The 15746-nt window shown below is 34.5% G+C and overlaps 1 protein-coding gene across 1 annotated transcript in view; it reads right to left on the reverse strand.

Annotated features, from left to right (window-relative positions):
• USP38 (ubiquitin specific peptidase 38) overlaps positions 1-15746 on the reverse strand; it is a 40208-nt gene that overhangs the window by 10483 nt on the left and 13979 nt on the right. Inside the window, exons 5-8 of the mRNA XM_028102288.2 lie at positions 14874-15032; positions 12323-12516; positions 9693-9786; positions 7231-7337 (exon numbers count right to left, since the gene is read on the reverse strand). Of these exons, the coding sequence (XP_027958089.1) occupies positions 7231-7337; positions 9693-9786; positions 12323-12516; positions 14874-15032 (554 nt within the window). The remainder of the gene's footprint in view (positions 1-7230; positions 7338-9692; positions 9787-12322; positions 12517-14873; positions 15033-15746) is intronic.

The following is a 15746-nucleotide window of genomic DNA, read 5'->3' on the forward strand; positions in this document are numbered from 1 at the left end:
TTACCATGATTCTTTAGTCTTTCAAAGTTAATTTTTTAACTGTTTTTTTTTAATTTTTCTTTTTCCCTTTTTCAACCAACATCTTATCAATCCCTTTTTAAAAAAAACATTTTTATTTTTCATTTTCAGAGTCATATTCTATCCCTTCATAGTAGTTACCCTTATTTTTGGCATATATATATAAGTTGTTCTCTCTTTAAAATTTTGAGATACAGTTTCTTCTAACAGATCAAAATATACCCTAAATCTCTAGTGTATGGCTTTGTTCTAGTCTCCTGCCTGATCACATTCTCTCCCCCCTTTTTTTTCTTTCTTTCTTTTATTTTAATCCTCTTCTTTCTTTTTTCAAATAACTTACCTTATCGGTTCCTTTTATAAAATTTTTTATAATTTTCATCTTTACAGTCATATTCCATCCCTTCATCGTATCAACCCTTATTTTGTACATATATAAGTCTTTCTTTCTTTAAAATTTTGGGAGGCACTTTCTTCTAACAGACCAAAATATACCCAAAATCTAGTGTGTGGCACTGATCTATGCACCAGCCTGATCATTCTTGATCATATTCTGTTTTCTTTGTTTTGTTTTGTTCTGTTTTTGTTTGTTTTTATCTTTTTCTTTTTTTTTTCTCTCTTTCTTTTTCTTTCTTTCCCTTTCTTTTCCCCTGGTTTCAGGTCTTTTCTGATTTGTTTAGAGTATATTTTCTGGGGACGTTGTTACCCTGTTAGCATTTTGTTCTCTCATTCATCTATTCTCCTCTGGACAAAATGACAAGACAGAAAAAAATCACCTCAACAAAAAGAACAAGAGGTAGTACCGTTTGCCAGGGACTTACTCAATATGGACGTTAGTACGATGTCGGACATAGAATTCAGAATCATGATTTTAAATATACTAGCTGGGCTTGAAAAAAGCATGGAAGTTATTAGAGAAACCCTTTCTGGAGAAATAAAAGAACTAAAATCTAACCAAATCGAAATCAAAAAGGCTATTAATGAGGTGCAATAAAAAATGGGGGCACTAACTGCTAGGACAAATGAGGCAGAAGAGAGAATCAGCGATATAGAAGACCAAATGATGGACAATAAAGAAGCTGAGAAAAAGAGAAACAACTACTGGATCACGAGGGCAGAATTCGAGAGATAAGCAATACGATAAGACGAAACAACATTAGAATAATTGGGATCCCAGAAGAAGAAGAAAGAGAGAGAGGGGCAGAAGGTATCTTGCAGCAAATTATAGCAGAGAACTTCCCTAATTTGGGGAAGGAAACAGGCATCAAAATCCAGGAGGCACAGAGAACCCCTCTCAAAATCAATAAAAATAGGTCAACACCCTGACATCTAATAGTAAAACTTATGAGTCTCAGAGACAGAGAAAAATCCTGCAAGCAGCTCGGGAGAAGAGATCTGTAACCTATAATGGTAGAAACATTAGACTGGCAACAGACCTATCCACAGAGACCTGGCAGGCCAGAAAGGACTGGCATGATATATTCAGGGCACTAAACGAGAAAAATATGCAGCCAAGAATACTATATCCAGCTAGGCTGTCATTGAAAATAGGAGAGATAAAAAGCTTCCAGGACAAACAAAAACTAAAGGAATTTGCAAACACGAAACCAGCCGTACAAGAAATATTGAAAGGGGTCCTCTAAGCAAAGAGAGAGCCTAAAAGCAGCATAGATCAGAAAGGAACATAGACAATATACAGTAACAGTCACCTTACAGGCAATACAATGGCACTAAATTCATACCTTTCAATAGTTACCCTAAATGTAAATGGCCTAATGCCCCAATCAAAAGACACAGGCTATCAGATTGGATTAAAAAACAAGACCCATCGATATGCTGTCTGCAAGAGACTCATTTTAGACCCGAAGATACCCCCAGATTGAAAGTGAGGGGGTGGAAAACCATTTACCATGCTAATGGACACCAAAAGAAAGCTGGGGTGGCAATCCTTATATCAGACAAATTAGATTTTAAACCAAAGAGTGTAATAAGAGATAAGGAAGGACACTATATCCTACTTAAAGGGTCGATCCAACAAGAAGATCTAACAATTGTAAATATCTATGCCCCTAACATGGGAGCAGCCAATTATATAAGGCAATTAATAACAAAAACAAAGAAACACACTGACAACAATACAATAATAGTGGGGGACTTTAACACCCCCCTGACTGAAATGGACAGATCATCTAAGCAAAAAATCAACAAAGAAATAAAGACTTTAAATGACACACTGGACCAAATGGACTTCACAGACATATTCAGAACATTCCATCCCACAGCAACAGAATACACATTCTTCTCTAGTGCCCATGGAACATTCTCCAGAATAGATCACATACTAGGTCACAAATCAGGTCTCAACCGGTACCAAAAGACTGGGATTATTCCCTGCATATTTTCAGACCACAGTGCTTTGAAACTAGAACTCAATCACAAGAGGAAAGTTGGAAAGAACTCAAATCCATGGAGGCTAAAGAGCATCCTACTAAAGAATAAATGGGTCAACCAGGAAATTAAAGAAGAATTAAAAAAATTCATGGAAACCAATGAAAATGAAAACACAACTGTTCAAAATCTTTGGGATACAGCAAAGGCAGTCCTGAGAGGAAAGTCTATAGCAATACAAGCCTTTCTCAAGAAACAAGAAAGGTCTCAAATACACAACCTAACCCTACACCTAAAGGAGCTGGAGAAAGAACAGCAAATAAAGCCTAAACCCAGCAAGAGAAAAGAAATAATAAAGATCAGAGCAGAAATCAATGAACTAGAAACCAAAAGAACAGTAGAACAGATCAACGAAACTAGGAGCTGGTTCTTTGAAAGAATGAACAAGATTGATAAACCCCTGTCCAGACTGATCAAAAAGAAAAGAGAAATGACCCAAATCAACAAAATCATGAATGAAAGAGGAGAGATCACAAGCAACACCAAAGAAATACAAACAATTATAAGAACGTATTATGAGCAATTCTATGCCAGCAAATTAGACAATCTGGAAGAAATGGATGCATTCCTAGAGATGTATCAACTACCAAAACTGAACCAGGAAGAAATAGAAAACCTGAACAGACCTATAAACACTAAGGAAATTGAAGCAGTCATCAAAAATCTCCCAACAAACAAAAGCCCAGGGCGAGATGGCTTCCCAGGGGAATTCTACCAAACTTTTAAAGAAGAATTAATACCTATTCTCCTGAAACTGTTCCAAAAAATAGAAATGGAAGGAAAACTTCCAAACTCGTTTTATGAGGCCACCATTACCTTGATCCCAAAACCAGACAAAGACCCCATCAAAAAGGAGAATTACAGACCAATATCCTTGATGAACACGGATGCAAAAATACTCACCAAAATACTAGCCAACAGGATCTAACAGTACATTAAAAGGATTATTCACCAAGACCAAGTGGGATTTATCCCTGGGCTGCAAGGTTGGTTCAACATCCACAAATCAATCAACGTGATACAATACATTAACAAAAGAAAGACCAAGAATCATATGATCCTTTCAATAGATGCAGAAAAAGCATTTGACAAAGTACAGCATCTTTCTTGATCAAAACTCTTCGCAGTATTGGGATAAAGGGTACATACCTCAATATCATAAAAGCCATCTATGAAAAATCTACAGAGAATATCATTCTCAATGGGGAAAATTTTCCCCCTAAGGTCAGGAACGCGTCAGGGATGTCCACTATCACCACTGTATTCAACACAGTATTAGAAGTCCTAGCCACAGCAATCAGACAACAAAAAGAAATCAAAGGCATCCAAATCGGCAAAGAAGAAGTCAAACTCTGTTTACAGATGATATGATACTGTATGTGGAAAACCCAAAAGACTCCACCCCAAAACTGCTAGAACTCACACAGAAATTCAGTAAAGTGGCAGGATATAAAATCAATGCACAGAAATCAGTGGCATTCCTATACACCAACAACAAGACAGAAGAGAGACAAATCAAGGAGTCTATCCCATTTAAAACTGCACACAAAACCATAAGATACCTAGGAATAAATCTAACCAAAGAGGCAAAGGATCTGTACTCAGAAAACTGTAAACTACTCATGAAAGAAACTGAGGAAGACACAAAGAAATGGAAAAACGTTCCATGCTCATGGATTGGAAGAACAAATATTGTGAAGATGTCAATGCTACCTAGAGCAATCTACACATTCAATGCAACCCCCATCAAAATACCATCCCCTTTTTTAAAGAAATGGAACAAATAATCCTAACATTTGTATGGAACCAGAAAAGACCCCGAATAGCCAGAGGAATGTTCAAAAGGAAAGCAAAGCTGGCGGCATCAGAATTCCAGACTTCCAGCTCTATTACAAAGCTGTCATCATCAAGACGGTATGGTACTGGCACAAAAACAGACACACAGAGCAATGGAACAGAATCGAGAGCCCAGAAATGGACCCTCAACTCTATGGTCAACTCATCTTTGACAAAGCAGGAAAGAATGTCCAATGGCAAAAAGACAGTCTCTTCCACAAATGGTGTTGGGAAAATTGGACAGCCACATGCAGAAGAATGAAACTGGACCATTTCCTTACACCACACACAAAAATAGACTCCAAATGGCTGAAAGACCTAAACGTGAGACAGGAGTCCATCAAAATCCTAAAAGAGAACACAGGCAGCAACCTCTTTGATCTCAGCTGCAGCAACTTCTTTCTAGAAACATCGCCAAATGCAAGGGAAGGAAGGGCAAAAATCAACTATTGGGATTTCATCAAGATAAAAAGCTTTTGCACAGCAAAAGAAAGACTCTACAAAACCAAAAGACACCAACCGAATGGGAGAAGATATTTGCAAATGACATATCGATAAAGGGCTAGTATCCAAAATCTATAAAGAACTTATCAAACTCAACACCCAAAGAACAAATAATCCAATCAAGAAATGGGCAGAAGATATGAATAGACATTTTTCCAAAGAAGACATACAATTGGCCAACAGACACATGAAAAAGTGCTCAACATCGCTTGGTATCAGGGAAATCCAAATCAAAACCTCAATGAGATACCACCTCACACCCGTCAGAATGGCTAAAATTAACAAGTCAGGGAACGACAGATGTTGGCGGGGATGTGGAGAAAGGGGAACCCTCCTACACTGTTGGTGGGAATGCAAGCTGGTGCAACCACTTTGGAAAACAGTATGGAGGTTCCTCAAAAAGTTGAAAATAGAGTTGCCATACGATCCAACAATTGCACTGCTGGGTATTTACCCCAAAGATACAAATGTAGGGATCCGAAGCGGTATGTATACCCCAATGTTTATAACTGCAATGTCCACAATAGCCAAACTGTGGAAAGAGCCAAGATGTCCATTGACAGATGAATGGACAAAGAAGATGTGGTATATATATATACAATGGAATATTATGCAGCCATCAAAAGGAATGAGATCTTGCCATTTGCAACAACGTGGATGGAACTGGAGGTTGTTATGCTGAGTGAAATAAGTCAATTGGAGAAAGACATGAGGAATTCTTAATCTCAGGAAACAAACTGAGGGTTGCTGGAGTGGGGGTGGGGTGGGAGGGATGGGGTGGCTGGGTGATAGACATTGGGGAGGGTATGTGCTATGGTGAGTGCTGTGAATTGTGCAAGACTGTTGAATCACAGATCTGTGCCTCTGAAACAAACAATGCAATATATGTTAAGAAAAAAAAAAGAAGAAGATATCAGGAGGAGAAGAATGAAGGGGGGGAAATCGGAGGGGGAGACGAACCATGAGAGATGATGGACTCTGAAAAAGAAACTGAGGGTTCTAGAGGGGAGGGGGGTGGGGGGATGGGTTAGCCTGGTGATGGGTATTGAGGAGGGCACGTTCTGCGTGGAGCACTGGGTGTTGTGCACATACAATGAATCATGGAACACTACATCAAAAACTAATGATGTAATGTATGGTGATTAACATAACAAAAAAATTTAAAGGAAAAAGAATAGAAAACAAAACAAATAGTATAGAGCAGCTCTGAGACTAAAATCTTTGAGAACTGCTGCAATAAACACATAAATTCGATCCTCAGGGCCTGGGCTGCAAATTTGGATCCAATGAAAAATCTGTCAGAAAAAAAAATTGTGATCAAAAAGAATGGAGTGCCTTGTGAAAACAAAAAGAAAAATCGCTCTCATGACGAAGAAACCAGCTAATAAAAAAGACCAGGAAAAGCAAAAGTTCCCTGACGAAAAATAATTCAAGGAACCTGTGAAGCTCCTAGGACTCTAGGTTCTGCCTTCATCTTTGTTTACAGAGTTTGGACCATTACGCATCTACTCAGACAATAACTGGGAGTTTAATGCTTTAAGAAGAGAGTAGATTTAATGCATGATCAAAGGCAGCAAATTGTGTAAGTTATAACTTACAGCAAACTGTCTTCATCTATCTCATGGCCTTTAACTTCTACATAACTTCTTTGAGATCTAGCTTCTTGAAAGAATGAGCTGTGGTTGGTGTTCCACTTCTTTCCCATTTCTTGTCCCTTCACAGTCTGGCTTCCACCCCAACCTAAAACCTTAAGCTTTTAAAGTTGGCAAATGAACTCTACCAATAAAAGATAACTTCTTTCTCAAAAAAAAAAAAAAAAAAGTAACTGAGGAAAATTGAGGAACCCAACAGCTTTCATTCATGTGGTTAGATCCACCCATATTTACTGTATTCAAAAACTGAGAATAAAATAATACATTTGAAAACAATAATAAACCCACTATGTGTTAATATTAATAATATTCATTATGAAAAAGTTATATTTTCTAAAACCAAAAAATTTAGTGAGAAGAATGGCATTGTTTTACATTTTGCAAATATTTCAAGTATCTGGCTTAACAGAAGACAGCTGGATCCTCATAGCTGTTCTCCATTCAATCTATTGTGATATGTTGTTCTGGATGAAGCATATGAAGAAAATCTGGCTTTGATTACATATACACATATAGTTAGAAAAGGGAAGACCCCCGAAAATGTTTTTGGAACTCCTAGGGGGTCTTTGTACCACACTCTGAGAACAGCTGGTCCAAAGTAAGAAAATAAAAAAAAAAGACACCAAATTAAAAACAAAGAACACTTAAATATATACAGTAAATGCAAGGTACTTTAAAGATTAACATTTGAAATATGTTTTTAAAGGCAAAAACAATATGCCACAGTGTTATGAAAGAAAACAATTCAAATCATAACTTTCAAAATACTTTTTACCTGTCTAGCAGAAACCTGAGGTATTCAGAACAGTCTTGCTGTGATCTGGGGGTAAACCATGGAGGTCTAGAAGCCTCAAAGAATACCCGAGGTGCATATGCTTCTCTCTTGATATCAGTAGAGAAAATACAAGGAAGTGATTCTCACACCATGAATCAAATAACTGAAATCTTCATTTACAGTGTTTAGTAAAGATTAATTAAAATTACATTGCACTTAACCCTACTACAGAGTGCCAGAAATGGGGACAGATAAAATTAGAAATAAATTTAGGTAATCTTCAGTCATAACTTCTCATTCTGTAGGTAAGAATTAACATCTAGAGAAACATGTGACTTGCCCGAGGTTAGACAGCTGAAGTAGTGCCAGAGGGAGTCCACATTAGAACCTAGGTCTCTCGAACACTTAATATAATGCTACTGGCATTATCTCTCTATGACAGTCATATGATTGCATCCGTAATATTTTGGAAATTATAAGAAAAAGACAAACTGAAGAATATATATTTTAGATAAAATGATAAGGGGGAGTACTGTATAGGGCCATGCCTATCTACTTTAGGCATGGTACACATTTCATAAATGCACAGAATGTAAGTATATTGTTTAGGGTCCTTGCTGATTTTTTTTTTTGGTGTGGAGGACGCTTAGTGAAGTGGTTGCTCACTGACTTTGAAGCAATCTTGGTTCAAATCCTAGATTTTGCAACAACAAAAAGGAACTGAAAAGGCATCTGAAAAGATGTGATTATAACTTGAAAACTTAGAATTCTCCTGACATTTTGAATATTTTTGGTATATAACAGAGTCCTCAGTTAAGAAAAATATCAAAATAGGGGTGTTGATAGCATTCTGAAGGAAGGAACTTTAACATACCAGTTGAGCATGAGCTCTAGAGTCATTTGGTTCATACCCCAATTTGCCACTTGTTTGCATGACCCTGAAAAGCAGGTAATGTAAACCCAGTTTCTTCATCTGTAAAATGGGGATACTACCTTATTAGTTCATAGATTGTTTTTGAGGATTAAGAAATAATACATGTAAACTACTTAGGATAGAAGCTAGGCAAATTTAAATGCTCAGGAAGTGTTAGCTTTCTCAATTATAAGAAAAGCCTTTTCAATTACATAGGGAAATCTATCTACCTAAAACAATCCTTGTTGGCTTGCTATCAGACAAGGTCTCTACTGTGACATAACTTTCATTAGGTTCTCTTGTGAATTCCTTTCTTCTTTCCTTGGGAGCATGGAACCCTCCTATAGTTTTTTTCTAACAGTTCTGATTCAGTAAGGTAATATAGTATATATAATGTATTTATATCTACATATACACACATAGATACATATACATTTTATACAGTGTATGGTAAATATAGATTAGTGATAAAGCAAGTACAGAAATCAATTTACTAGGAAAATAATGTTTGGCAGTTGGAGGGAAAAGATTTCATCTCCCTTGGTCCTGAGATATTAAATTTAGTTTGTAAACATATTTTCCTCAGAAAGAGAATGATTATCTCTTTTTAATTTATCTTCAGAAAGAGAAAATTATATCTTTGAGTATATTACTACTTATAGGCTATCACTCATATGTTAATTTTTTCCATTTAAGAAGTTATACTTGAGCTATTTCACAGCTTATAGATAGAAACAAGGCATTCTTATCAACTCAATCCCATTAAAGCTATCTTCTCTTCTGACTCTCCCACCTACTCCTTTAGAACTCTGTAAAAGTAAGACAATCAGAGTAAAACCAGAAAATAGTAATATACATTATTTATAAGTGATATTTATATTATTCATATGTACTACTCAAAACTTAAGAGTTCCTTGAGCATAAGAATTCCCTTCCCCTTTGAATGTTTATCAGACTCCATATTGTATCTCTCAATAAATGTCTCTTAAATGAATATTTACTATATATGACTTTCTTGCCAGCAGCACAAATTCATTTTCTTGGATTAATTTGTGGACATAAAAGATCATCATAAAATTTTAAGCCTTAGAACTTAACAGATGAAGTTGTTTATCTATTAAGTTCTAGAGCTTAAAATTTTGGTCACAATGAGAATGAGAGGGCACATATATAAGAAATAGGAGAAAAAAGAAGCCAATGTGCCACAAGATTATTTTATTATTATTGTGAAAAATCTATCAATTTACTATCTATAAGCTATTAAAGATGCACTTATTTATCGGGGGAGAAAATCAGCTTTTATCTATAATAGTTAGAACAAAGGGTCAGCATAATATTCATCTATAAGAATGGAAAACGGGGAAGAAATAAAAACTTAGAGCATATCCTGATTTTAGGCAGGATCTCTTTAAGCATATCTAAATGGATTTGTTGTGCTGCGTCAAATATGTATTATTTAAAAAAGATTCACCAAGTTTGGTATAATGTGAAGTTTAAAGAATATTATCGATGAACTTAACATATACATACTACACACACCTACACTCACCTGTGTATGAGCCAAAAAGGCAAAGAGATGCTGTAATTTTTTCATTAATGAATTGCACCCATTTAGATTTAAAGATAATACTTGTCTCCTGAAACTGAAAGAGAATAAAACAGTGAGTCTTGTATACATGTACATACATACACACAAGCATTTTTTAAAAGCTAAAAGGAAGTTAGTTCAAGAACTTATCTTCAAAGCAAAATGTCACTCACCTGATGGCCCTTTACCTAGCAGAGTTACTACTTACAACGTAGTGAAGAAGGAAGGGAAGAATGATGATAAACAAAACAGTTACTATGGGACCAGGTAATGGCCTATGTGCTGTCACATATTATTCCTATTTTCTGGATTAGCAAACAGAAATGGATTAAGCTATTAATTAATGACTTAAATAAGCAACTTTTAAATTCTTTCACACACCTGCATGAAATAAAAAATATATTGTCAACAAAACATACTATAATGCTAGAGTGATTTAAAGACTATGGTACAAGTACAGGATGGGAAAAGGATAAATTATTCAAACAAGAGAATAGGAACAATTCAGTATCCACTTGGAAAAATATGGAATTAAATAAAATTTTACATTATTACAAATGCCACACAGGAGTAATGAGATAATGTAAAATAGAAAACTACTGAAGTATTTAAAATAAAAAAGAGGGGGGAAATGTCGAGGGGGGAAGCCTTCCTACAATTCAGACACTACAAATGAGAAATAGCAGATTTCACTACATAAAATAAAAAATTACAAATGAAACACTCTACAAATTTGAATCACACTAACAGGAAGAGAGCATGTAATGAAGGATTATCATCCAGAGTATATAAAATCAGTATGAAAAAGAAAAAAACTCAATAGAAAGGTGCACAAAAGAAAGAACAGGTTATTTAGAAAACAAACACAAATGAACAAAGAAAAACATAGACAGAAAACTGTAATGGTCAGCAATATTGCAAATTAAAGCAAAAAGATGTTTTTCCCCCAATTAGAAAAAATTTTCAAGACTGCTAAAGGTATGGGGTCACAGGTACAATTATATATTAGTACACAAGTTCAAATGCTACAGTCTTTCTGGAGAGCAATTTGGCATACCCCTTTCAAAGGAAAACCTCTACATCCGCATAGGGGCAGAGATGTTAATTATGAGCAAAATAACCTAATGTTCATCAACAGGTGTATGGTTAAATAAAATATAGTACATCTATTTATTCAGAATGACAGTTCTGTCACTACCCTATCATGGGAATACTTCCAACATGAATCATTAAAAGATAAAAGCAAGTGCTGGAAAAAAACATATAAATAAGACTATAAATATTTTTTTAAAACAATGTATTTTTTCTTGTTCTAGATAAAATCTTATAACTGTCAAAAAAATGATCTGAAACAAGGCACGCAAAACTGTTAACAAATTACTTTTGTGAATGGGGATGTCTGATTAAAAAAATTTTTTATGTCTGATTTTTATGTCGTATATTTCTAAATTTGTTTTTTTAAACCACAAAGAATTCACATATTACCAAAGAAATAAAATATGCTCTGTGCGTTTTCTTAGATAGGATCGTTGGCTTATTCAATAAGATGACTCTTTGAATTGCTGTTGCTGGATAAAATTGCTTTGGGTCTCTCCTTTCACTATCATCTGGCTGGACTAGATGACATCTGGTGGTGACATACAGATCTGAATTTAGTTTCATGCTTAGTATCACTTGTGTCTAAGTGTACACATTTTTAAAAAAAAATTAAAAATCTCAAATACAAATAAAAAAAAAATAAAACACCGTGCCAAACAAAAAACACCTTAGTGTTGAGAGTATATTCTGGGTCCAGAAAATAAAATAAACCTAACTCTTCATCTTTTAGTTTATGATTCTTCTAGGTAGGCATAAAAACTTACAAAGGCATGGAACTCAATTTGTAAAGACCTTTGGTCAAGTTCCATAAATACTCTACTGGCAATGAAGAGAAAAATCCAACCATGTTGTTGTCCTTAGGAAAAGTTTATCATTATTTTGTACTTTTACAGACAGCAATCACATAGCTAACAACTTCTGATTTTATATTTGCTTGGCTGCAAAAGAAAATGAATTTGAAAGTAAATCTGTAAGAGGACAAAGGAACATATGTTTATAAATTTGTTCAGTGTCTATGACTTGTGGAGGGAAACAGAGCTTAAGCTTCTTTCACAGTAACAAAGAAGTTATCAATCTGATAAACAGCAAAATACCTACAAGCAGAAAAAACTGTAACTCCCTTAAAAGATATATAGGTTAAAAAAAAATACACTGTCTTATAGGATAATAATAAATTAGTATTTGAGGACACTTAAACTCTTTGGAATAAGCCCACTTAATCCTTCTGTTAAACTAATAAATATCCAGCCAGAATAATTCAAGAGTCTCAATGCAATATATAATATAAACATAAAGTAGAATTTATGTAAGTTAACATTTTAATAGTTCCTGAGCACTGAAAGCAATTTCATTTCTAAATAAGGCAATTATATACAAATATTAATATTTCTGCCATTTATAAGAAATAATGTGAAGACAATCCCACCATCTTACATTTCATCAGTATGCATCAATTTCTACAGTTAACAAAAAAGGTTCAATTTTAAACTTACTCTGTAGCCATAAACAATGCTTGTATAACACTGTTCATATAACATGTATTTCCTAGATTAATAAGACCAGTTTTCCCAGTTTCAGATTTTCCAGAAAGTCTAGACAAGCAAGAGGCCAAAGAATTGGATTGAGAAGTCCAGGCACTTTGATTGAGAATCAATTTAATCTTCTCTTCACTGGGCTTAGGAAAATCCTGTAGATCATCAAGAACAGAAATAGCTTAAAAAATTTAAACTATTTTTGTTATTAAATTAATTAACACCATAAAGATTCTTCCACTGACATTTAACTTTTCTTTTCTTCCATTTGGTTTTGAAATCACCCCTAATACTTGACCAGTCATCAGAAAAAGTTACATTATATTACATGGAAAAAATAAATTATCTCCTAAAATTAGTAAGTACATCCTAAAAGTCGAGTTTATCAAGTTAAGAAATATTCAAGAACGAGGAATTCAAGTCACACTTGAACTATTTATGTTTCCAATGTGCCAGGAAAATGTTTCAGAATAAAACTTTGAGGTCATAGAGTATACTGCAGTGCTACTCAAAGGGACTAGAATGAGGACTTAAATTAGCACACAACTGAATAACCTAGATAATTTGCTTTCAAATTCTCTGGTGAAAGTAAGAAAATCTCCTTTTCATTCACTACTACTATTTACTCAATATTAACCCTTAGAAATAAAAGCTCAAAGTAATCAGGGGATGAAAAATGGAAGCACCTAAGCACAATGACCTCTGACTTCGAAAAATAAAACTCAGTCTCATGTTTAACAATATAGAAAATTATTAAAAGATAGAGATTCTTTTATCTGCTCTATGATATTTGAGATACAATTTTATTTTATAATTTATTTTAAAGATTTTATTTATTTATTTGAGAGAGAGAGAGAGAGCAGGCAAAAGCAGGGGGAACGGCAGAGGGAGAGGGAGAAGCAGGCTCCCCAGTGAGCAGGGAGCCTGACGCAGGGCTCGATCCCTGGACTCTGGGATCATGACCTGAACCAAAGGCAGAAGCTTAACGGACTGAACCACCCAGGTGCCCTGAGATATAATTTTAAATCTAAGTGATTTCAAGCATGAATAGAGCAATGGAGAATAATGAAAGTTGGTAACATCATTAAGTCCTTTTTTTGACTGCTACTACTGGTACTTAGACCTCAGAAAATATTTTCTGAAGGAATTTTAATCTCTTAATTTTCTTGATGTTGGCAGCTAATAGAAAAGTGTTGCTCTTGGACTAGGAGTGAGAACCTTGCTTCTTCTGAGCCTATTTCAGTTATCAGAGTTCTCAACATGTAAAGCACTGAAAAACGGCAATTAACAGGAAGAGGTTTCATCTATCTTCACAGAGAGACACCGTAGAAAGAGATTAACATACTATTTCATCTATCTTCACAGAGAGACAGAGATTAACCGTAGAAAGAGATTAACATACTATTTCATCTATCTTCACAGAGAGACACCGTAGAAGGAGATTAACATTACTATTAAGTCCATGATAAAATGCTCCTATACATAAAAACATTTATTTCTGGAGGGTCAAATGTCACACTACTGGAATACATTAATTGCTCAACAGTCTTGTTTTGGGTTCAACCAAAATCAGTTTGATTTAGCTAGCTACATAGTAAAAAGAATAAGCTTTGTATTCATTTCAGATACAGAAGAGGTAATAAAGATAATAAGACTTATCTTGTATTTCAGATCTCAAAAAGGAACACTATTAATAGAATTGATTTCTAATAACTTCTGATTAGGTCTGCCTGAGGCAAATTTTCCAATTCTTTTGCGACACCCTGATTATGCAGTAAATTTAAGAGTGAAGTATGTATATTGTGACCCATTCTTTAAGACAAACAGAATCAGTGCTTTTTAGGTCTACTATCTATACAAAGTTGAAAAACAGGGTAAGTTCACAAAGAACTCAAGTAAAGATTCTATAAAATATGGATCTTCATGAACAGTCCATAGCAAAAATGGAATGGAAACAAAGTCAAATATTTTATTGAATTGCCTTTTCTTGATTCTAAGATGTTTTTAAATATTTTAACACTACTATAGGAGCCTGGGTGGCTCAGTCTGTTAAGCGTCTGCTCAGGTCATGATCCAGGAGTCCCGGGATCAAGCTCCATGTTGGGCTTCCTGCTTAGTGGGGAGTCTGCTGCTCCTTCTCTCTCTCTCTCTCTCTCTAAGATAAATAAATATCTTTAAAGAAAATATTTTAACAATTCTGACATTGTATGTATTCACTTAATGTGGCATTTCTTTTTAAATAAATTTCCCCAACAGCTGTTATAAATTTAAAGATACTGCCTTATAATTGATGGCATTGTAGAACTGAAGAAATATGGTTATTTAGATTAATTATAATAAGAAAGAGATTACTCCCTAAATATTAATGAACCCTGATTCCAATTACATTTTTCAAATAAAAAGCATATTACCATAGAATAGTAAATTAAATAGTTATAGAAATCTTCCACTACATTAATCTATCACATTATGGTCTGCAGCTGTGCAAATATTGGTACAACTACCATCATACCTTTATTGCTTCCAAAATAGGTTCGTAGAGATCTGGAAATCCAGAATAATGATACATCATACAGTGTATCAGTTCTGTTAACTGCACTAAGAAAGCTGTACTGGAAGGCAGACCATCACTTTTGAAGGAGTGAACCAAATTAACTATGTAAGGAATAATCTGAAGAGAAAAAAGACAAACGTTCCTCTATTTATACAAATGGCAACAAATTCCCTAGCCTACAAATGGAATGCAAATGTTACATGATCAGCAAGTACTTTTCTGTACGTTCAGTCACAGTCTTTTTCTAAAAAAGTTATGAAGTTAAAATTTCTAGAATATCAAGGTAAATTGAGTTTCAAAGTCACATATAATTTTAATTCCATATAAGACCCCTCTCCTTACCCTTATACTCCATCTAAAACACAAACTAAGGTACAAAATAGAAGCCTTAGTCACCTCTGCCATTCTGAAAAATGTTAGGATTATTTTATATTTACCAGATTGTTCAGTAGGAACAAACTTTTAAAATATAAACCTAAAATTAGCTTAAGAGCTCCATCTAGTGTGAATTTTAGATTTTTCACTTGAAAGAATTAAACACTGTACATTGCACATTAAAGTCTACTTCAAGAAAGTCACTAAAATTACAGCTCAGGCTCTTCTTTTAGGTAAGTATAGGGAAGATGTCTTATGTTAGCATGGTTATCCTTATTAAAGCCTCCAATTCTCCACCTCCAAAAGGAGATGGTTCTAAAAATAAATGGGATCAGAAATTTCTATTATTTTTAAGAAACTGGAGTTAAAAATAAAAGGGACATTTAAAATGCTCATTGTTCAAAAACATGTAGAAAACTTAGTATTGATAATAAACATAACAGTGTCCTTTCATTA

This window comes from Eumetopias jubatus, unplaced genomic scaffold (assembly GCF_037043125.1).
Source record: "Eumetopias jubatus isolate StellerSeaLion01/CBP00866 unplaced genomic scaffold, mEumJub1_p1.0 scaffold_2, whole genome shotgun sequence".
Lineage (NCBI taxonomy): Eukaryota > Metazoa > Chordata > Mammalia > Carnivora > Otariidae > Eumetopias > Eumetopias jubatus.